This window comes from Aquarana catesbeiana, linkage group LG03 (genome assembly GCF_042186555.1).
Source record: "Aquarana catesbeiana isolate 2022-GZ linkage group LG03, ASM4218655v1, whole genome shotgun sequence".
NCBI lineage: Eukaryota > Metazoa > Chordata > Amphibia > Anura > Ranidae > Aquarana > Aquarana catesbeiana.
In genome coordinates this window covers 122,181,551-122,206,612 of record NC_133326.1, presented here as the reverse complement: position 1 = coordinate 122,206,612, position 25,062 = coordinate 122,181,551, and the positions used below count along the sequence as shown (strand labels likewise).

Below are 25,062 nucleotides of genomic sequence, written 5' to 3'. Positions count from 1 at the left end.
AGGGCTGATTAAAAAAAAAAAAAACACACACATAGTGCAATAAAGAATAAAAAAAAAATTGTAAAAAATAATAAATGTAAATGAAAAAAACCAAAACAAAAACACACACACAGACACCGTTCACTATACCACCACCCCCACCCCACCCGCCCCCCCCCCCCTCAAAAAAAAAAAAAAAAAAAAACTGTCACGTGACATTAAAAAAAAGTATCGGTAATCGGTATCGGCGAGTACTTGAAAAAAAGTATCGGTACTTGTACTCGGTCCTAAAAAAGTGGTATCGGGACAACCCTAATTTGTGTCAAAGGGAGCAATTCTGCCCCATGTGATTGCGTCCAGACCACAGGCTTCAGTTTGGATGCCACTGTTCTGCAATATTATTTGATTATGGGATAATACGCATGAGTTTTAGAATTGAGCTTTGAGTGGTGAACAGGGCCCAAAATGGAACTCTCAGTTTTGAATAGTAAGTTTGTTTAAATATATGTTGGCTTTTTAGATCTGTCAGACTTCAGTGACATATACTCAGCAGAATCTCCATATATTCCCAATGAGAACATTATAAATTATAAATTCATATTTTTCTGCATGCATTTCTTGACTGGCTCATTTTTCCATAATGTGAAAAAAATATTTTTGGTATTTAGCTGCAAGTAACCCCTATATTTTTGATCCTATTAAAAGTGGCAAAGACTTCTCAAGCAGATCCCACTTCTTGCCCCGTTTCCCCCTATGGGGGAATCCATTGCTCTCCCATCTGTATCAGATACCCAACTGCCTGAGAGATTATGACCCTAAAGCACATTATTTCTGATGGTACACCCAATTCCCTGAAACCATTACTCCGCAGCCTGACCCTGTGGAATGCCTGCTTACCTCAAGTGTGATGAGGAAGCTGTTGTCTTCCTTCTAGCTCAGACTCTGTAGCCCATGCCTCTAAACTGACTCTGACCTTTGAGGGGTAGGGGAGGGATATCCCTAAGCTTTCTGAGAAGAACTGGGAGGACAGTATACAGTGCCTTGAAAAAGTATTCATACCCCTTGAAATTTTCCACATTTTGTCATGTTACAACCAAATACGTAAATGTATTTTATTGCGATTTTATGTGATGGACCAACACAAAGTGGCACATAATTGTGAAGTGAAAGGAAAACGATAAATGTTTTTCAACATTTTTTACAAATAAATATGTGAAAAGTGTGGCATGCATTTGTATTCAGCCCCCCTGGGTCAATACTTTGTAGAACCACCTTTCGCTGCAATTACAGCTGCAAGTCTTTTTGTGTATGTCTCTACCAGCTTTGCACATTTAGAAAGTGACATTTTTGCCCATTCTTTGCAAAATAGATCGAGCTATGTCAGATTGGATGGAGAGCTTCTGTGAACAGCAATTTGCAAGTCTTGCCTTATGAGTTTATGTGAAACCTCCATTAGGGCTGCAACTAACGATTATTTTCATAATTGATTAGTTGGCCGATTGTTTCGATTAATCGGTTAATAACCTTAAAAAAAAAAGTGTGGTGTATAATTTAATTATTATGTAAAGTTTAAAAAAAGGCAATTTATTCTTCAATATCTTAAATATCTATATGCAGTGGTAAATAGGGTATAAATAACCAACTATAGGGTAGGGAGAAAAATCTGTAATCCATTCTGAGAATAACAGACAGAAGAGATACTGTATATATTGTTGAATCTGGTAAATATCATCAGACTTAATTTTATTTAAATGGAAAAAAGTTAAAAAGAGTTTTTTGCAGATTTTCAAACAGAACTGTAATATAGTATGTGCTGGCCATACAAAAACAATATCTTCCTTAAAAAAAAAATGAATTTTAAGAACGTTCGTTTGATTTTCTAATAGTGGGGTCAAATCAACGTTTGTTTTCAACCACAGTGATGGGAAAATTTAGAGATAATAGAAAACCTCTAGGTTAAGGGAATTTTCAGACAGTGTATGTGGTTTTCATTCAGAAATTACGTTTGTTTTAAAACAGAATGTTAAAAGCAAATGAAAATTTCAAACAACATTCTTTCACTTAGCGAATGTACAAAGATTTTTTGTTTGAATATTCTCGTCTGAAAATTTATCAGTGTGGCCAGCATAAGGCTCGGTGCACACCTATGCAGTTTGTTTTTTACCTGCAGTGCTTTTTTGCTGTGTGTTTTGATTTTGCACACATGATTTTGCTGCAATATGCGTTTTTGCATTTTTTTAATGCTTTTTTTTGTTTGTTGTTGGGCAGATTCAAAAACACAAATTGCTGCAAAAACGCACTACATGCTTTTCTGCAGCTTCTCCATTCAAGTATATTGAACCAAAAAAGCACCGTTTTGCATTGAAAAAAAGTCCTCAACCCTTTCCAAATACACAGCAGCTGAAAAAAGCATAGATGCGAACGTGTCCCATAGGAAACCATGTTAAATGAACTGTAGTGTAGTGTGCAAAAAGCGCCAAAAAACACATAAGTGTGAACCAGGCCTAAGAGGTTTAGTAACAGCAGCATGCTTTTTTTGCATCACCTGTCATAATTGGGTTAAAAAAAACTAAAATGAGCCCTTTATAGTACAAAAAGAGCAAATAACTGCTACTATAATGGGTTCATTTTTTTAATGTGAAAGTAATCATATATATTACTTATAATAAATATATATATATTCATATTTTAGATGAAGGGTGGAAGGAAGATATAAATCTTTTTTATTAAAGTAGTACTAAAAGCTGAGACTTTTTTTTTTTTTCATGGATATGATCATTTTAATTTTAAGGCACGAAACTGGTAAAAGTTTACTTTAAATATAATTGTAATCCCTTCTATTACCTCCACCTTCTCTGGGTTCAGATGCTGATCTTCCCTGAGTCTTTAAAGTCTTGTTTTTAATTTAGTTAAAAGCAACAAACGTTAAACTTACCTGCTCTGTGCAATGGTTTTGCACAGAGCAGTCTGGATCCTCCTTTTCTAGGGTCCCCCACGACACTTCTGGTTCCTGCCTTCAGAGTGCCCCAATAGCAAGGTAAAGAAAACGTTTGCCTTTAAAACCACTCACTTCCTGCCCAGGGCTACATGTCCCATGAGGCATTGCTCCTCTCACATTCACAAGTTCTCAGGCACTTACTGACATGTATGGACGGTGTACTGAGCTGTATGTATGCTGCCCTGTAATACCTGATATGTAAACAAATAATGCATTCTGTATGCATGCCAACTAATCTGCTGGCCGATTAATCGATTATGAAAATAGTAATCGATTAATTTTATAATCAATTTAGTAGTCGATTAATCGATTCGTTGTTTCAGCTCTAATCTCCATTAACAGCTGTAAAATATTGTAATTATGAATATATTTAATTTAGAGTTTTCTCATTGTGGGTGTGTAATATAGCTTTCCAGAAGTCCCTGTTATACAGACAATTCAATGCCCAAGCTTGTTTATCTAAGCAATAGGACCTAAACCTTTTTGTTCTACAGTTATTCACTTCAAAGGATCCCGTTTAGATATGCAATGAAGGTGGCCAGCCTGTCATCAATACTTCCCTGAAAATGTCCTACAAGTTAAATCTCCCGCTCAAAATAGTCAGTGCCAAGGATTTGCATTAAAGGGGGCTGACTTATGCAAAGTATAGGGATTGGAGATTTAGCCAATCCTTAACCAGGAAAAATGAGGCCCACCAATCAGAGCCACGCCATGCCAACCAATGAAGCAATGGCCTGTAATGATATGGACAGACTAGATGGGAGAGGTCACTCTCTGGAAGGGCAGTCACCAGAATGGAGCCCTCATGTGCAGTAGCCTGGTATCTATGGAATAGCTCCCTTGCACTTAGATCTAAATGTTTATCCTATGTCTTACTCCTCTCATTGTTTGTATTTTAATGTGTTAAGGAATATACACTGTATTCCTTAATGTAATCCATGATTTGTACCCTTTTTTCCTGTACAATAGATAGATTGCTGTGTATTAGTTTGGGCCTCCTTACTAAATTGCCTATAAACTTTGTTGTTGTGTTAACGCTTTCACTCATGGTTAAAGAACTCTCATTAACCCAAATCATATCTGAGATATATTATATCTCAAAATATAACTTTCGGGTAACAATTGTTGTCCTGCTGGAAGGTGAACCCAGTCTCAAGTCTTTTGCAGACTAACCGATTTTCTTCTAAGATTGCCCTGTATTTGGCTCCATTCATCTTCCCATCAACTCTGACCAGCTTCCCTGTCCTTGCTAAAGAAAAGCATCCCCACAACATGATGCTGCTACCGCCGTGTTTCACAGTGGGGATGGTGTATTCAGGGTGATGTGCAGTGTTAGTTTTTCCACCACACATAGCGTTTGGCTTTTAGGCCAAAAAGTTTAATTTTGGTCCTATCTTACCAGAGAACCTTCTTCCACGTGTTTGCTGTGTCCCCCACATGGCTTCTCACAAATTGCAAATGGGACTTCGTATGGCTTTCTTTCAACAATGGCTTTCTTGTTAAACAAAATAATATGCCACGCTGTGTGGTTTGTTACCTCAATAACAAATAATGCGTATTAATCCATTGTGAATCTATATATTCCTTAACAAAAAAGTGCTCTTGTGCCAATATCTATTGAAAATAATTAATGGGTGCTATTAGGTTACTAAACATAGTAACATAGGTTACTAAAGTGCCTGTAACCATATATTGTCAGGCGAGTTCTGAGTAGCTGCTGCTGTGATTTCCTGCCTATTGGATTGGGATTTACTCATTGTTTTGGAGCACCATAACAAAGCATCAGTATTTTATCAGAGGACTTTTTGATGAACTTTTTTTTTTTGGTTTTTGTTTTTTTTGCTTGTTTAACCACATTACAATTTTAACATACAATATATGATTACAGGCACTTTAGTAACCTATAAATAGCACCGATTAATTATCATTTAATAGATATTGGTACAAGAGCATTTTATGTTAAGGAATTTATAGAGTCACAACGGATTAATACACATTATTTGTTATTGAGGTAACAAACTACACATTGCAGCATTTTTAAAATTTAGTTTATTTAAACACAGCTTAAGGGATTGTGATCGGTGCCAGCAGCTGAACATTTTGGTATAATCATATCTTTTATAAGATTTTCCCATTATTGATAGTTTATTTTTTTTTAGGATGGTGTTCTATGTTTCTACATGCCAGATATAATTTATTGGTAGCTTTCAAGAGTTTCAGTGTAATGGCTTTCTTCTTGCCGCTCTTCCATAAAGGCCAGATTTGTGGAGTGCATGACTAATAGTTGTCCTGTGGGCAGATTCTCCCACCTGAGCTGTGGATCTCAGCAGCTTCTCCAGAGTTACCATGGACTTCTTGGCTGCTTCTCTGATCAGTGCTTCTTGCCCAGAATCTCAGTTTAGATGGACGGCCATGTCTTGGTAGGTTTGCAGTTGTGTCATACTCTTTCCAACTCTGCTTTTAAACTTCTCCACAGCTTTATCCCTGACCTGTCTGGTGTGTTCCTTAGTCTTCATGAAGCTGTTTGTTCACTAAGGTTCTCTAACAAACCTCTGAGGGCTTCACGTAACAGTTGTATTTATACTGAGATTACATTACACACTAATTAGGTGACTTCTGAAGGCAATTGGTTCCACTAGATTTTAGTTAGGAGTATCGGAGTAAAGGGGGCTGAATAAAAATGCACACAACACTCTCTTCACTTATTTATTTGTAAAAAATGTTGAAAACAATTTATCATTTTCCTTCCACTTCACAATTATGTTCCACTTTGTGTTGGTCTATTACATAAAATCCCAATGAAACATACATTTAAATTTTTGGTTGTAAAATGACAAAATATGGAAAATTTCAAGGGGTATGAATACTTTTTCAAGGCACTGTAGCTAACTACATCACTATCATGATCTCTGCTAAAGACAGGTTTATACAATTTGTAATTCCTTACAGGGCCTATTATACTCCTCCATATTAGCTCAAATTTACCCTACGATGAGTCCTATGTGCACTAGGTACAATTCTTCCATTGGTATATTCATACATCTGCTATGGCTGTGCCCCCTTATCTGTCTCTTCTGGGAGTCAGTGGTTGATGCTCCAAATTATATTTGTGATGTTACCTTGCGGCCAGAGCTGTCACTTCTGCTATTGGGTGTGATGGAAGATGTGGTAGTCGGTACACATCTGCAATTGTTCTTCTTTTGTGCGTTCTTCTATGCAAGGTGAAAATTCCCCTATGTTGGAAACTTCCTACCCCTTCTATTCTGAAAACTGGAGATCTGCAATTAATGCGGTCTTTCCTTTGCACAACCTGACCTATACAATTAGAAACTAATAAAAAGTGAGACCAGATCTGGTTGGCTTTGATGCTGAAGATTCAGATCCAAATGGAGACCTGTGATTTTTCCCTCCTTGTCTCCCATTTTCCTATGAACCCCCATTCCCCTACCTTCTTATCCTGTGCCCCCCCCGCCTAAGTGAGTTCAGTTAGGCCAGTATTCCTATGTATGGGGACCCTCTATATTAAACATTGGCATAATACTTCAGCCTTACTTCAGTTTCCAAAGCCTGGTGAAGCTAAAGTGACTACACTCAACTGCAAACCACTAGGTTGGTAGGCATTGGGCAATAGGCAAACAAAGATTGCAATTGCCACCCAATTTTTGCACTTTTTATGTGGTTCCCAGTGAAATCACACATATAATTTGACTCCTACCTGGGCTGACCAGCTTTTCATTTAGTAAAATTCTCTCTGCTCTGATGTATAGTTACCAGTAATGACTGTAAAGGTTTAAGTAATTTTGTGAGTTTTGAATTAAATATTGTTGATGGCTGATTTTGATCTTTCAGTACATCAGAGTTGGCTGTTTGCCCACCCTAATATTTGAACAAACCTTCCATAAATACACATTTATACCAAAGTATTTATTTATTTTTACTTTTTTTAAAACCTTTACTAAAAATGATTGTACCAGAAAACATAACAAATATCATCATAAAAATATGTAAATAACCATATCCTAAAATATGATAGTTTGTTCATATTGCTTTTCAAAAGCTACAGTCAAACTAAATTACTTTATTACATTTTTTTTTGGGGATCTTTTGTGTTTGTTTCATTGTTAATGTTTTTTGATTATGTGTAAAAACAGGTTTATAAGGAAATCCATTTCATTTGATGTGCATTTACTATATAAGGACAGGACCTACCTCGGGATGATTGTTAAGGGCCTGTTGTATTAAACTGCAGCTTTACTTTCAGTCTCACAGGTTCCTCCAGGAAACCAAGGAAAGCAAAATATAAGCAATTTAAACTTCAGCTTTAACTTGTTTTACATTTTAATTTTATTGTCATACAGGACTCACCCATATGATTGAAACCCGAAAAGTTCTGGACTTGCAGATCAATCTTCAGCCATCCTTTTTGCTGCTTCCAAAGTTTGGCTTCTATTCTGACAAGACCGATGTCGTTATTGTGGATTTTGGTAGCTTTCAGGTACACATTTTCATCATAAACTTACTATTAAATTTGCTAATAAAGCCTTTAGTCTTGTCAGCTGCAGTGACTCGTACACATCTGAGGTGTTGCACAACCCTTCTTTTATTGACATTTAGAATTGACTAGTTATTAAAGTGGATTGCTGCTTATCCCACCTTTTTATAAAGCTGTCAATGCTATGTTAAGGCTTTCTGTAAAACCTTTGCATCTACATATAGCAGCATGCCTTATTGTCCCTATTTTGCAACCTTCCCAGTGCATCCCTTCTGCATGTGCCCCACTCACGTGCTGCCATTTTTTCAAAGAACAGTGGATGGCTTCTTCTTCCTTGTTCCTTGCATCAGCCCACTGATAACATGTGAACCAGACTTTGCACATGTACAATACAAGATCTGGCGATTTTGTTATTTTATACTTTGCCTTGGCTACTGAAAAGTAAGCAGCATTCTGATACCTGTGCCTCACATTGCTTAAAGTGTTACTAAACCCAGGACCCTGCATTTGCTATATCTGGTATCCTACAGTACACAGGACATGGAAATGCAATTATTTTAGTAAATATAAACTGCTAAATACCTTTTCTCATTAGCAGTATATAGCAGTCTTGTGACTTCAGTGTCCTGCCGAGCACTGGTTAAAGCTTTTAGGAAGAGTTTTCATTCTCCCCTGATTGTCCTATGAGGCTGCGTGACCCCTGATCCTCTGTGTCTCTCCAGCAATACACACCCAACTGAGAATGTGCAGAGTACCCTCAAGGCTCTGTACTATCGGGAGATGGATTGGGGACTGTGGAAGAAGGGGAGGATCAGAGAAGACAGGATCAAACAGCCTTTTTACACAGTACGCAGGATTAACCCCCTAGGTTCCACCGTGTGTATAACAAGCATGCTTTACTGCATATACAGATTGATTTTTACTGTTGTGGGTTTAGTAACACTTTAAGCTATGGCAGTGTATAAACAGTAACAATTTAAAAAGCCCTTTACCCCAAAATTTTACAAAATCTCAGTTTAGAGCCGAGATCGCCCTTGAAGGCACTGATAACGTAGCCTTCCCAGGGGGCAGTTGTAAGGCCAGTGTTAAGTCACAGTGCCTCAAGAAACCCAGAAATAGGAACACATTGAAGGCAAGCAACTGCTACAATCTTTAATTTACGTAATTTTTATATTATTATTTTTTATCTGCATGAAGAGCTGCATGCTGATGTGTTTTTAGTAAAAGAGGGTAAAGGATCGCTTTAAGTTTAGATCACACTGTATTTTTAATGTATTAACGTGTACCACATTTGATGCCTTTGGGGTCATGTAAACATGTTATGTTATGTAACATCTCTGATAGTCTGTTACTATTTACACATTTTGTAGTGTTTAAAGTGGGTCCCCACAAATAGGTCTGGAGCCTTGATTTATACAGACACACAAACCATATTTCATGTTATTTATGGATTGTTCATTACATCCTGTTGCAACCATCTTTGCAATATACAGCTTCCAACACAGTATAGCCGTGGCCAAAAGTTTTGAGACTGACTCCATTAATAATTTTCAAGGTCATTGGATCCCCATCAAGGAAATGGGATGTCATAGTAGTCCTCTATCTTTTCCCTATTCTCTTCTTTTCTTCATTCTCTTTCAGTCTACTCTGGGTATTTTTCTCCTATAATTTTTATTTTTTGCACGAAAATGCTAAAGTTATGCTGAAGTCCTAGGAGTGAGCTTTTCTTTGCTATTTCAATGCTTGCCTATTGAGCATTTCAAATAGTCCATGTGTGCCTTATGTCTCCCGTATAAACCGCTTACAGACCGGAAAATTTAATTGCTTAATGACCAGGCCATTTTTTGCGATACGTCACTGTGTCACTTTAACTGACAATTGTGCGACGTTGTATCCAAATAAAATTGACATTCGATTTTTATTTTTTGCGCTATAAACAAAAAAAGAGCAACAATTTAAAAAAAAAATAATGTATTACTTTTTGCTATATTAAATATCCCCAAAAATGTTTTTAAAAAACAAATTTATTCCACAGTTTAGGCCGATATATATTCTTCTACATATTTTTGGTAAAAAAAATATCGCAATACATTCGTTTTTTATTTTTTGCGCTATAAACAAAAAAAGAGCAACAATTTAAAAAAAAAAAAATATTTATTACTTTTTGCTATAGTAAATATCCCCAAAAATGTTTTTAAAAAACAAATTATTTCCTCAGTTTAGGCCGATATATATTCTTATATATATTTTTGGTAAAAAAAATATATTGATTGGTTTGCGCAAAAGTTATAGCGTCTACAAGCTATGGGAAAGATTTATGGCATTTTTACTTATTTATTTTACTAGTAATGGCAGTGATCTGCGATTTTTAGCGGTATTGTGACATTACGGCGGACAGATTGGACACTTTTGACACATTTTTGGGACCATTGACATTCATACAGCGATCAGAGCTATAAAAGTGCACTGATTACTGTGTAAGATGTCACTGGCAGGGAAGGGGTTAATACTAGGGGGCGATCAAGGGGTTAATCGTGTTGCCTGGTTAGTGTTTCTAACTGTATGGGCATAGGACTGACTGGGGGAGGAGATATATCGTTGTTCCTACTTACTAGGAACAAACAGTATGTCTCCTCTCCCCTGACAGAACAGGGATCTGTGTGTTTACACACACAAATCCCTGTTGTAGCGATCGTTCCTGCAATCGCCCGTACGGTGATTTACCGGAACGTGCCACTGTGCCGACGTATATCGGCGTGAGCCAGTCGGCAAGTGGTTAATGGCCTCTCTTAAAGCACTTTTCTACTGTTCAGGTTTTTACTTTTATTTTGACAACGCTAGCTAGCATGTTCTTGTTGTGCTATGATTGTAATATGTTCACTATATGTACAGTGCCTGTATTTTCTAATTTCTTGTTATAAGTGAAAAAATGTCAATAAAAATGTTGTTGGGAGGGGAAAAAAAAAGTATTTTCACAAAGTCTGCTGCTTGTGTTTTTAGATCTTTTTGTCAGATGTTGCTATGGTATGCTGAAGTATAATTACAAGCATTTCATAAGCGTCAAAGACTTTTATTGACAATTAACATTAAGTTTATGCAAAGAGTCAATATTTGCAGTGTTGACCCTTCTTTTTCAAGACCTCTGCAATTCCCCCTGGCATGCCATCAATCAACTTCTGGGCCACATCCTGACTGATGGCAGCCCATTCTTGTATAATTAATGCTTGGAGTTTGTCAGAATTTGTGGGGGATTTTATGTTCACCCACCTCTTAAGGATTGACCACAAATTCTCAATGGGATTAGGGTCTGGGGAGTTTCCTGGTCATGGACCCAACGTTTTGAGGTTTTGTTCCCCAAGCCACCTATCTATCACTTTTGCCTTATGGCAAGGTGTTCCATTATGCTGGAAAAGTCATCGTTCGTCACCAAACTGTTCTTGAATGGTTGGGAGAAGTTCCTCTCGGAGGATGTTTATTTTACCATTCTTTATTCATGGCTGTGTTCTTAAGCAAAATTCTAAGTGAGCCCACTCCCTTGGCTGAGAAGCAACCCCACACATTAATGGTCTCAGGAAGATCGCTGAACTAACCTTGCATGGTTAGTACAGCAGCTACGAACAGAGCTGACAGTTTTGCAGGGAAAGAATGAAAGTGGGTATAAAGGTACAAGATTACCTTAAAGCGGAGCTCCGCCTAAAATAAGAAGTTCCACTTTAATGACTCGTCCCCCGCTCCTCTTGCACAATTGGCACTTTTGAGGAGGGGGGGGGGGGGCAGGTACCAGATTTTGATTATGCAGGAAGCACAAGTTATTTTTAACATTAGAATCACTTGCACTTTGAAAAATAGGAATATTGATAAGCAGGGCTGCTGTTAGAAATCACGGGGCCCCGTACAGGCTACCTGACCGGGCCCTCACCCCCCGAAAATATCAAATCGTTATTTTTGCTAAAAGTACACCATAATCATTAGAGGACACAAATATCAAAATAACAAAAGTCCCACTAAATCTAAAATGTAAAACTATATTGAGGTAATGAACAAATCTCTGGGTGTGAATGAGGTCTGAGTGGGGTTATTCACATGGGTACTGTGGCCTCTACAGTGTGAATCAGTGGGTTTTTTTTTTTTTTTTTTTACAATTTTTAAAAAAATCATTTTGACAATTTCTAAATTTATTTTTTACAATTTTTTTTTTTTAGAAAATAAATTGTTGTGGGGAAGGGCTTTTGGTGAATTATTATGGGTCCAAACAGACCCTTGATGTCTCGCTTTTGAAACAAAGAAAGGGACTGAGGACATAGCTCTTGGTGAGCAAGGAGGACACCTCAGCCAGTGCTTATACATTCCCCAGTCCCTTTCCCTGCTGCCTCAGCTGCACTGAATAAATGAACAGGAGGTACCCTATACAGACTGAAGCATAGTAAACTTTGTTTCGGGGTTACGTTAAATGGAAGAAAGTACTAAACCTGAACCATTGAAAAGCTGAGCAACCAGAACCCACCAAAACAAATGGAAGAGCACCAAATACCCAAGTGGGGGAAAAACAGACCCGCAACTTAATGTGGTCTAACGAAAACTAGGGATGACCCCCAGGAAGAGAACGGGTCCCAAGAGGGGACCTAGGACAAAAACATGAAAGGCCAGCTTGTCCACTTAGTAAGGCCCTAGAGCTTGCACCCCTAAGCTTTATGGTTAAAACTGAACTCGAGCTGGGAAATCCCTCCCTGCTGTAGGAGAAAGTACATGGCTCTTGGTAAACAAGGAGGAGACATCAGCCAGTGCTTTTGAGGATATTGCTGAAAGCTTAAGTACTAGAGCAAGTAGAGAAATGTAAGCTTAGTGCCCAGCCACACCACTATGCTGCCTTTCACAGAGCGGTTAGTGTCCTGTGTTGCTAAGCAGCAGCCAGTTACAAGGCATTACACATTCCATCAGGGCAGCAAAGTGGTGCTGTTGTCAAAACTAAGCCTACCTTTCTCCACTCTCTTTGATCTTTGTGCGTCAGTCTACTGAATAGAGTCCTCCAGCTTCCAGTCATCTGAGCAGGAGGTTTTATTTATTTGTCTTGAACTTTGCTGAAGCAATGACGGGAAAGTTCTCTATTCACCTCTCATCATGTACTTGGCCTCCCACAAGCACTATAGCAGCTCCAAAGAACTGGCTTATAGACTGTGTGTAGCCCAGGGGCCCTTGGGAGTTGTAGCCTGGCAGGGCACAGGAAGCCACGCAAGGTGCATTGCCAACACCTTCTGCTGCCCAGACCCAGGATACAAGCTTTATAATTAAGTCACATGAAATAAAGATAGGATTATCTTAATGACGGAGTAGTGTAATTGAGACATTCTCTTTTATGTTTAAAAAGGTGCAATGGAGGGGGCTTTAAAAAGGTTTTAAATGTTGCCCGGCGTGTAACCATAAGGGGATAGAATGCCCTGACAATATCCCTAGCCACACAAACAAACTTGCTTAGCAAAGTATACCAGCTAATGCTGTCAGCACAATACAGTAGCCTACAGGGGATGTCAAGTGACTCCTGAGACCATAGAGAACTCGAGTTCAATCTAAGTCAGCCTGACTGAAGGATTAGGGTGCATAGGAGGCAATCCCTGCAAGAGTAGGCAGCAATTTACCGTATATACTCGAGTATAAGCCGACCCGAATATAAGCCGAGGCACCTAATTTTACCACAAAAAACTGGGAAAACGTATTGACTCTAGTATAAGCCTCGGGTGAGAAATGCGCAGCTACTGTAAGTGGAAAAGAGGGTCAACAATGCCCATTTGCAGCCTCATTGTGCCCATTTACAGCCATAGGTCCTCCGAAGTTCAAACTTGGTAGTTAAGGGTTCCTAGATGCCCCCTAGCTGCAGCCAAAATTTGGGGTCTCTGGACCCAAAGGGTCCGTAATGACATTGCTGCAGATGGACACAGTTGACCCATATCTCGGGGCCACTTGGTGTTAGGAACCCCAAATTTGGTGTACAAACCCAGTGGAACTAGCACTACAACATACCAAGCTGGGGTTCCTAGCACTAAGTGGCCCCAAGATACAGGGCCCCAAAGTTGGTTCGGAAAATGTCAAGCACTTTTCTGCAGCAGAGAATGACATTTTCCGAACCGATCTTGGGGCCACTTGGTGCTAGGAATCCCAGCTTTGGTTATGTTGTAGTGCTAGTTCCACTGGGTTTGCACACCAAATTTGGGGTTCCTAGCACCAAGTGGCCCTGAGATACGGAGCCCCAAATTTGGTTCTGAAAATGTCATCCTCTGTTGCAGAAAAGTGCTTGACTCGCGTATAAGCCGAGGGGGGCATTTTCAGCACTAAAAAATGTGCTGAAAAACTCTGCTTATACTCGAGTATATACGGTAAGTTGAACCTAAACTCTAGATAGAGGCACCAAAGGGAAATGAGGATGAACTAAACCCTATACCCAGAGGTGTTGCTGGGGCCTTATGGAATTCTGTTGAGTCTGTCTAACCTTGAACACAAGCCATAGTCTGAGAAGCTTCTTTCCCCCCCCCCCCCCCCAGGTTCAGTGATACATCAACAGCCATATATTGAGCATCAGTCACCTTCTCCGAACCTCTAAAAACATTGATTTGATCAGTGGGGGAATAAAAGTAGGTACCAGAAGGACCTTCCTGCAGAACAACCACAGAAAGAGGACCTATTCCTTGGTGAAGTCCTTCAAACCTACTCTGTCCCTTGCAGAGGGTATCTGCTGACAATTTAGGAAGGTGTGTGGCCCTCCAGTAATGATTTCTGTCCAACACATAGGATCTAAGGTGCATCTAGGTGTGCAAACCTCTCCTCCTGATGCAGAGACTACTAGTTTAGGAGAGCTACTTTCAAAGGCGTTGTCCTTAGGGAAGAGTGTGAGTAAAACTAATACTGCCAGTGACACTCAGTGCAGTGACCAAGCTACTTTTTCTGTCACAGGGAGGATTCACACTCTTTTCCAGAGGCAAAGGTGCGGCAACACACAGATAATTTCCAGTTAGATCCAAATAGGAAACTTGTTCAAGGTGAAGTCCCCCATCATGGAGAGATTTATCTTTACTTCTCTTTCAGTGAAAAACACAGGTATTCTAAAAATGTTAGATATGGACACTGGCAAAAAAGCGTGGTCCAACCTGGTGCTAGTATTCTAGGAGGATAGACTTCTTTTGTCTGCACTGCCAAGAAATGTCTGACCATTTGGTTAGCTTATTTTCCTCTTTTAAAAATTTTTTTATTCGATCAAGATTCCTGCTACATTGCTGCTGAGCTGGTCTCTATATGCAACTATCTGGATTATCGTTTCCCCAGGTATCAAAAAAGGGAGAGAGCAAGGGGGTGGGACTTTATATGAGGCACGTGGTAGCAAAACGATAAATTGGTGGACACGCTTGGAATTTTTTATTAATTGCCATAGGATACAACCAAGTATAACAGATACAACACGTAACAATGGTATAATGGTAATACAGTACACAAAATATTATAAGATCAGTATCACATAATATAGCAAGCAAAAATCTTCCGGAGTGCACCAAAGCAGAGTTAGATAAACCAGTAATGCATAATAATACTTGCAAGGTCTATGACCTCATTGGTCCAAAGAAGGGGTATTGAGAGTAAACTTGATATTCGGGTAATATTAATTGAAAACATGGCGTATGGCAGCTCTACGCGTTTCGTGGCTGGAGGGCCACTCGTCAGGAGCGAGCACAAGGTGTATCTATGGGTAAAAAAGATTGGCTTTAATGGTAAGATATATGCAAATTTGTACAATGGTGGGGTTGGGACCCCCAAACCAATGACCTATTCACTCACTATGATTTGTATGATGGTGGTGTGATACTGGGTACCAAAACCGTCAGAACAAGTGCTCCCAACCGGGAGCTGCGGCGGACATATCGTCTGAAGCTCCCCAACAGGCATTGACCAGGGCAGGCTATATCAGAGTGCCATACCCAGACCCTGCTGGATTGGACATTGCAGGGTTAGCTTGGAATATGAGCCTCAGGCACTGAGCTCTGCATTGTGGTGCTTTCCTGACACTCTCTGTCATTCCTGACTATCCCTACAAAGGGGAACCTGCTCCTCATTCACCATTTTATCTGTGACTCAATTAAAGCCATCATTCAGGCTTATGGTCATAAGGACTGAGTTCGACCCTTTCTTGTCAAGGTGCACTTCACTAAGTCTTTCTGTAAAAGGCTACTGTTTGCCAGTTTTGCAAGGCTACCACCTGGTCTTCTATTGACACATTTTCCCAAGTTTTACTAGATGGATGCTCAGGCCTCATCTGATACTATCTTTGGACTAAAGTCCAGCAGGCAGCTCTCTGAGCCACGCCTGTTTTTGTAGTTTTTTTTTTTGTGGGTTTGTTAGTTTTTAGTGTTTTGTTGCAGTTGCTCACCCCTCAGTTGAACTGCTTTTTGGACATCTGGACTGTCCCTGAATTCCTGTGTCCCTTAAGGCCCCTTTCACACTTATATGACTTATCCCACGATTTTGTACTGCAAAATCGTATGACAAGTCATTCTCCATGATTTTCAATGACTACCATTCATATTGGCATGACTTTAAGTCATGCCGACTTCAAAGTAGTCCCTGCACTACTTTGGTCCAACTTCCATGCGAGTTGATGTCCATAGACCTCAATGTTAAACCCTCAAGTAGCATGCAAATCGTACCTGAATAATATAGACATGATTTCAGTAAGCACAAGCTGAGAATGGTTAATGCCAAAGTTGTGGCAAAGTCGTACTGCTCCCAAATCGCGCAAAAACTTGATAAAATCGTGGCAAAATCGCGGCATAAAGTGCATAAATAACTCAGACTGAATAATTAATAATTAATAATTATTAATAAACAAGTGCATAAATGTAAAGTGCAAGAACAAGTGCATAAAGTGCATAAATGTAAAGTGCAAGAAAAAGTGCAAAAAAAAAAAAAAAAAAAAAAAGCAAAAGTAAACTTTTTCTTGCACTTTACATTTATGCACTTGTTCTTGCACTTTACATTTATGCACTTGTTCTTGCACTTTACATTTATGCACTTGTTCTTGCACTTTACATTTATGCACTTGTTCTTGCACTTTACATTTATGCACTTTGTAAATGGGAACTCCATAAATCTAAAGAACAAAGGTTCATCTTTGCTGGTCTGTTGGCTGTTTTTCTGATTTGCCTATAATACGGTATCACTTTTGACTGAACACCCCATTTTGGGCTGTAAGAGTATGGTTCTGGTTGGATTAGACTAAAGACACTACTTGTAGAAGTAGAGGCACACTCAGAAGGATTTTGAGAGTCGTCATCTGACCTTTTGCTTTAAGATTTACGGGGTTTGTGGAAGTCGAGACCTCCCCTAAGCCTTCTTGAGGCAGGAGTACTGCATAACTGTAAGGCCAAATAAACCATTTCCTTTGAGGGCTAGGTGAGTGTGGTGGTCCTTAGATATGGCATCAGTGTCCCAGCACCATTACATTTGTATGGACAGATTCATCATACATGACATATGCTTAGTAATGAGCCATCACAACTGATGTATAAGTCTCCAGACTTATGATCCACATGGTTCATAAAACAAGGGTTCACCATGATGGTGGCAAGATCCCTTTTGACAGAGGGCAGAACCAGCCAGTTAAAACTGGTATTCTAGCTACTTGTCAGTAGAAACCTTAAAGGTAAGCATGCCATCTACCTGTCTAGTAGAGTTGCCTGCTAAGATGGGTCATTAATAGAGCAGTGGGAATAGACCAACATAAAACAAATTTTCCTCTCGCATGGGAACCATTCCAGCACACTCAAACTAAGCATAGGGACTCATCAGGGTTCTTGCAGTCGGCATAGGGTAATACCTCAAATAGCAGGTGTAATAGGAAGATTTTTGCAGCTGTAGGAAATCTATAAATCATAAGGTTGCAAACCGCAGGCTGGTCCTGCAAGTTCAGGGTAGTACACACTACTTCAATGACTCCTTACCATCCTTAGTTGACAGCAGGAGACTACAGAGCCTCAAAACCGTTGTCTTCAGAAATATACTGTAGACACTCAGAATCTGAGTCAGCGATGGTCATAGAGACCAGTGGCTTGGCCTGATTTAGGGGCCTAGGAGAGTCAGACTCTGCAAGGGATGGTTCTGGAGCTCATTTAGAGGTTCTGAGGTCAGTGTTTATGTAGAGTTGTGTGTGGGCAAATAGTCCCAATTAGACATGGAGGTCCTTGATGACAGGTGAGGAGACTTCACCCCATCTGGCAGAGCTGCAGAAGTACACTCTAGAACTATAGGGCACCAGGTGCAAAATATAGTGGTAATTCAGTAAGGCCTCTGGAACTTACAAACCCAGGCAGCTTGTGCTGATAAGTGTTGGGTGGCCAGAAATGTCCAGGTCAGTGTAGACCTGCAGTGGAAACATGTCGAAGTTCCACGTAGTGCTTTGCAAGCAGGATCAGCAATGGGATGCTTCTTCTGTGCTGAATGGTGGAAAAGACAGTTCTCATGCATGACACTACACCCCACGGATAATTTCATCACTTAGACCTCCAATATAAACAATTTACTGTGGTGAAACTGGCGGTGGCAGGAAATTTGAAGGTGACCAGTGGTGCATATACAGTATCTCACAAAAGTGAGTACACCCCTCACATTTTTGTTAAAAAATTATATATTTTCATGTGACAACACTGAAGAAATGACACTTTTCTACAATGTAAAGTAGTGAGTGTACAGCTTGTATAACAGTGTAAATTTGCTGTCCCGTCAAAATAACTCAACACACAGCCATTAATGTCTAAACCGCTGGAAACAAAAGTGAGTACACCCCTAAGTGAAAATGTCCAAACTGGGCCCAATTAGCCATTTTCCCTCCCCGGAGCCATGTGACTTGTTAGTGTTACAATGTCTTAGGTGTGAATGGGGAGCAGGTGTGTTAAATTTGGTGTTATTGCTCTCACTCTCTTACTGGTCACTGGAATTTCAACATGACACCTCATGGCAAAGAACTCTGAGGATTTGAAAAAAAGAATTGCTCTACTTAAAGATCGCCTAGGCTATAAGAAGATTGCTAAGAACCTGAAACTGAGCTGCAGCATGGTGGCCAAGACCGTACAGCAGTTTAACAGGACAGGTTCCACTCAGAACAGGCCTCGCCATGGTCGACCAAAGAAGTTGAGTGCACGTGCGCAGCATCATATCCAGAGGTTGTCTTCGGGAAATAGACGTATGAGTACTGCCAGCATTGCTGCAGAGGTTGAAGTAGTGGGGGGGTCAGCCTGCCAGTGCTCAGACCATATGCCGCACGCTGCATCAAACTGATCTGCATGGCTGTCGTCCCAGAAGGAAGCCTCTTCTAAAGAAGATGCACAAGAAAGCCCGCAAACAGTTTACTGAAGACAAGCAGACTAAGGACATGGATTACTAGAACCATGTCCTGTGGTCTGATGAGACCAAGATAAACTTATTTGGTTCAGATGGTGTCAAGCATGTGTGGCGCAAACCAGGTAAGGAGTACAAAGACAAGTGTGTCTTGCTTACAGTAAGCATGGTGGTGGGAGTGTCATGGTCTGGGCCTGCATGAGTAATACCAGCACTGGGGTGCTAGACTTTATTAAAGGAAACATGAATGCCAACATGTACTGTGACATACTGAAGCAGAGCATGATCCCCTCCCTTCGGAGACTGGGCCACAGGGCAGTATTCCAACACACCTCCAAGACCACCACTGCCCTGCTAAAGAATCTGAGGGTAAAGGTGATGGACTGGCCAAGCATGTCTCCAGACCTAAACCCTATTGAGCATCTGTGGGGCATCCTCAAATGGAAGGCTGAGGAGCGCAAGGTCTTAAACATCCACCAACTCAGTGATGTTGTCATGGAGGAGTGGATGAGGACTCCAGTGGCAAACTGTGAAGCTATGGTGAACTCCATGCCCAAGAGGGTTAAGGCAGTGCTGGAAAATATTGACACTTGGGTCTAATTTGGACATTTTCACTTATCGGTGTACTCCCTTTTGTTGCCAGGGATTTAGACATTAATGGCTGTGTGTTGAGTTATTTTGAGGGGATAACAAATTTACACTGTTATACAAGCTGTACACTCACTACTTTACATTGTAGCAAAGTGTCATTTCTTCAGTGTTGTCACATGAAAAGATATAATAAAATATTTATAAAAATGTGAGGGGTGTACTAACGTTTCTGAGATACTGTAGTTAAATAGCTCCCAATGCATCAGTGGAAATGGCTTGCTTAACAGAGTGAGTCTTCAGAGACCAGGTCAAGTGCTGAGGTAGTGCCACGAGTCTGGGCTTGGATAATGCTCTGTAACTAACTTTTACCAGTAAAGTTAGGTTTGTAAAGTGCTTCAATACAGAGCCCAGTGCCTGAAGGCTACAATCCGAACTGGCCCTGCATGTCAGGCTTAGAAAAGGCCAATCTAGATTACTAGAGCAGCGGTGTAGTAAGAAATTGTGTTTGAAACTTGATTGAAAAATTGGCTACACTTTTCCCAGCAGAGCTGAAGAAAAGATGTCTGTCCCCCTAGGATGCTAGCAAGAAACGAAGCCATGCCGGGCAGATGAAGGGCTATATGGGACTGGCTTACAATTTTTCTGTTTGCCAGTGTCCAAGCCTAATGTAGGCAGCAGTATAACAACCCTACTATATCAAAATTCATGTGTTACTCCATGGATGTGAAAAAAAATGTATAGGTAGGCATTGGTTCATTTAAAGAATAATTGCACTTTTATAAAGTACAAAGTGGTGGATTCAGTATGCAAACTTTTTAGCATATATAGTGTAAACAATAGAAAATACCAGAATCCGGTGCCTGTGGCACCCAAATCCTTTGGTTACCATGCTGTATGTACTTCATCACTACCCACAGCAAGCATTGATTTTAAATATGTAACATTTTGTACACTTTTCACTGGTAACCAGCATATCACAGGTCTTGTCTCTCCTTATTCCATAGGTACAAAGGGGGTAGGCAGGAAAAGAGCAGAGGCACAGTGCAGAAACTAGAGCCACCTACTGTAGGATGACCATCTTTAAACCAATATTTTTGTTTTTTTTTAATTTAGTTTTTTATAAAGTCTTTTTATGTGCAGTTGTTCTTTAAGTCAACTCTTTAGTGTGTAGATGCGTTTACCAGTGGAAGGAGGTCTGCCAAGTACCTAGCAGGATTGGTACATTCCTCCTCTTCGTGCTGACGCATGAACAGTCAAATAATTGATATTATGCATGATCCATGTCAGTGCCGGGATTGTTGAAAAGTCACTTGAATAGCCTGTGGAATTATTTTAGATTATAGTGGTAACTCTATTAATATCTACTCCAGCAAGGATGAAATGAAAAGCAACAAAAGAGAATATAGAACTGCGTTATAAGACACCTTTTGTAAACATACTATTAACTGTGATGGCCTTCAATTTTACATTTCATACTGTAATTCGCTACACTGTCTGCTAAATACAAAGTACAGATCCAAGGGAACAATTAATATGACACGTAGGAACTGGTTTTGTATTTTTGTAGAAATGTTGGTAGTTTTTGCAGCTGTAATTTGTCCTTCTTCCCTTATAATTTTTGAAAGTCCTGTATAATAAATAGTGCTTGTATTTTATATATATTTAAAATATATATACTTTTGCAGCGGATCTTTCATTCTGAAGTCCTAACTACGGTTTAAACACACATACTAGGGCATGTGTTGCTTGGTATTTAGTGAATCTTTCTAGGCCTCATGCATACAAACGGTGATGGGCAGAAAATATGCTGGATATAAATGTGGCAGGTGCAATGTACGCGGTTGTACTCCATAGATGGCGATGCTTCTGTGCACCTGCATTTACCCATGCATGCGTGTATTAAGCGTTTGTGAAATACATTCACAAGAGTATGGATGCCAAAACCATTCATGAATGGCAGGCTATATGTGGCACCTGCGGCTCCCCGGGTGCTGAAAAATGCTTGAATTATACACTTGGCATATTTTCAGTCTCTCACTGTCTGTGTACATTGGGCCTTATAGCAACAGTGCTAACAAATGTGCTACTATGTTTGACTCTGTCTTAATTAGGAATGAGTTGGTTTCTAAACTGCTTTCTTTATCTTGCAGCTAAACAGCATTAACCAAGGATCACACCTGACTGCGGGTTCTTCATCTTTAGAGGAGCTGATGGATAAGGCCTATGATCAGTTTCAGATTCAGATCAAAAAAGTGCAAATGCTGTTTGGAACCTCAGGTACTTATGACATAAATGTTTAGCAAAAATATTAAGTACATTACTTTTTGTCTGGAATTATTCCTCAGCCAGAATATTGTATGTCCTAAAGTGAACCTGTATTAAACCCCTCCCCCTTCAATGTAGAACGCATCTTCCTGTGCCTTTGCTTACCTTCCCTGCTTCTATGTTCCTCATCTATTCCCCAGTTTGGCTTGCAAAGCTTTTCAAATAAAATGTGTTTGGTACATGCACTCAGTTAAACATGGCGTCCGCTTTTAACATGGCTGGTCTGGTGATGGCTGCTTAGGCACCAAGCAACCAATACATGAAAGTAAAAGGATTTTCAGTAGGGCTGTAGTATAAATAGGGATGACAGATAAGAAATGGCAAATTATGAAAAAGTACAGGAGAGTGCCTGCTAGACAGCAAGGGTTTTTTTTCTTGGTTGTACATACACTCTTGGAAATTCTGAAATTGGGTATCCCTGCTGGCTTGACAAATATGAATTATTCAGTCAACTTTTGTTAATGAAGTTGGGCCAAAAATTGTTGGGCAAGCAGCATCTGCAGCCAATCCTCTGCATGCACTGGTTGGGTTATCTGATAGCTGGTGCTAGTGGCTTTCAAAGTACAAAATCCCACTGGGCGTCTTAGGGAGCCATACCTGGACCCTGCCAGAAGGAGGATGTGGCCTGTACTATTGCTTCAGTCATTGGTTCCTGCATTAGTATTTCACCTAGGTATATAGTGTAGTGTGTTGAATTAGCCTCAGGTTTTTTACAGGTCCAATGTTGTGGCACTACCTGCTGCTTTGACCCTGTCCCTGAAGACGCCTTAGGGGATGTGCTGACTAGAAGAGTGAAATGGAAGGGGCTTGCCACTAGCATCCACTATCCAACCAGCAGGATGTCCTGTGCCTATGCCTTGGTTCCTTAGGTTTTAATCCAGGAGTGCTAGCTGCATCTTTCTCTGTCATAGCCAAGTGGCAGGGATAGGCTGACATTTTTCCATTTGTGAATTTTTTTTTTTTTAAACTTTAGCACCATAATGTAGTTTGGGTCATCCTTTTTAGGCTGTATAGAACACAGTGATCATTGGATGTACAGGGCCTCACTGCCTATTGTAATTTGTCACAAAAGGCACACCCTTCCTTCTCTGTGGTAGCAATCCATACATACCTCTTAGGAGAAACCTTTCACCACACTTGAAGTATAGGTATACGGCAAAAGGCCTGGGTGCCCAGCTGGCACATGCTCAGTTCATGGTCTCGGATTAAGGGGTCAGTGTTATTCCCCCACAGGGTTCCACTACCCACGCATCTCACTTACTCTCCCTATCCTCAGTCTCCCTAGCTCCCAGAGGCACACTCCCCTCCTACTGTTTAGCCAGAGAGGAATTCCAAAGTACTGTCCGCATTAATAGTTAGATTGTTAGCTTTTTAAGAGGCAGCAGAATGCAGGGGCTGCAAAAGAGTTCACTCATCCATCAAAGACTTTTCCCCTGATTTATCCTTTTGATTGCACTGCTACTTCCTGATGGAGAGGAGGATGGTACCTCATTCGCTTCTATAGGGTTTAATGTAGGAGGACAACAAAACAACAAAAATCTCCTGCGCTTGGGGGATAAGTCTATGGATACGGCCAATCCCAACCCAAACCGTGCCTGCAGTCATGCTGCCCTCCTCAGAACAATGGGTATTCTTAAAACAAACATAAAAAGAGGAAAGGAGAGTGTCCCGACCTTGTGCATTACCAATGGTAAATTTTATTAAAAGCTATAACAGCAATGATCATACTCACAAACGAGCGTGTAAAAAAGGCTTATCAGTAGATGAGACTACGTCTCTGAATGCCTGCAACCCGGACCTGATACTGGAGGGGTCAGGAGGCATTACAAACGGCTAATGTGTTTCAAGGGCGTACCCTCTTCCTCAGAGCCAAAACGGTCAATGACTTGCCTCCTCTGGTTACCTCCATCTATATCCACATGCATACGCCCACCGGAACAAGCCACGCCTAGCCACACCCATCCAAGTGGACAACGTCCACCTGGTGAATCAATCTGATCGCATGCCCATCCCCTACTATATTGGAAGTGCCCCCATCCAAAGTTCAGGGGCACAATACAGGCAGGGATTAGCGTGGGTGTAATGCACCCCTAGAATAATCAGTATCTAATATCAGGATCATAGTAAATAACTGATGGTAATAGCCAGAAAAACCATTAACCATTGTACCTACCCATCTCTATTGCATCATACGGGGTACAAGGGATTTCGATAGAGGATATTTGCAAGGAAGTGGGTGAAGGAGTGTGAAGGGGACTCTTTGGTGAGTAGTATCGCATATGCAGCACGGCCGCCAAATGGAACGCAAGCCATCATGCAGCCAGGAAGTGTGGGTGTATTTGCGTTCCACCCACCACTTCCGGCCATCTCCAACGTCACTTCCGCTCCCACAAACACATCCGGTGCGGTCGACGACATGTAAGCAGGAAGTGTGGGTGTGTTTGAAGCGAAAATACACCCACACTTTCTGGCTGCATGATGGATTGCGTTCCATCTGGTGGATCTGGTGGCCGTGCTGCATATGTGATACTACTCACCAAAGATTCCCCCTCACACTCTTTCACCCACTTCGTTGCAAATGTCCGCTATCGAAATCCCTTGTACCTGTATGATGCAATAGAGATGGGTAGGTACAATGGTTAATGGTTAAGGTTTCTGGCCATTGCCATCAGTTATTTACTATGATCTTGATATTAGATACTGATTATTCTGGGGGTGCGTTACACCCACGCTAATCCCTGCCTGTAATGTGCCCCTGAACTTTGGATGGGGGCACTTCCAATATAGTAGGGGACGAGCATGTGATCAGATTGATGCACCAGGTGGACGTTGTCCACTTGGATGGGTGTGGCTTGTTCTGGTGGGCGTCGGTCTGGGCGCACATGCATGTGGATATATATATATATATATATAGAGGTAACCAGAGGAGGCAATTCATTGACCGGTTTGGCTCTGAGGAAGAGGGTACGCCCCTGAAATGCGTTAGCCGTTTGTGATGCCATCTGATCCCTCCAATATCAGGTCCAGGTTGCAGGCATTCAGAGACGTAGTCTCATCTACTGATAAGCCTCTTTTACACGCTTGTTTGTGAGTATGATTATTGCTGGTACAGTATAGCTTAGCTTTTAATAAAATTTACCATTGGTAATGCACAAGGTTGTTGCGCCCTCCTTTCCTCTTTTAATGTAGGAGGCCCATTCCTCCAAATTCTCTCTCCCAAGCTGGAGGACACCATTCTATCCTTATTTTAGGTTTGCTGACCTGCCTCAGCCTGCATAAACCTTCCATGTACACTTGCTTTTACAGT

General features: G+C 40.6%; 1 protein-coding gene across 1 annotated transcript in view; it reads left to right on the top strand.

Moving 5' to 3' along the window:
* Positions 1-25,062, top strand: part of VPS13C (vacuolar protein sorting 13 homolog C) — a 548,274-nt gene that overhangs the window by 159,799 nt on the left and 363,413 nt on the right. The window contains exons 24-25 of the mRNA XM_073619118.1: positions 7,336-7,472; positions 21,581-21,707. Of these exons, the coding sequence (XP_073475219.1) occupies positions 7,336-7,472; positions 21,581-21,707 (264 nt within the window). The remainder of the gene's footprint in view (positions 1-7,335; positions 7,473-21,580; positions 21,708-25,062) is intronic.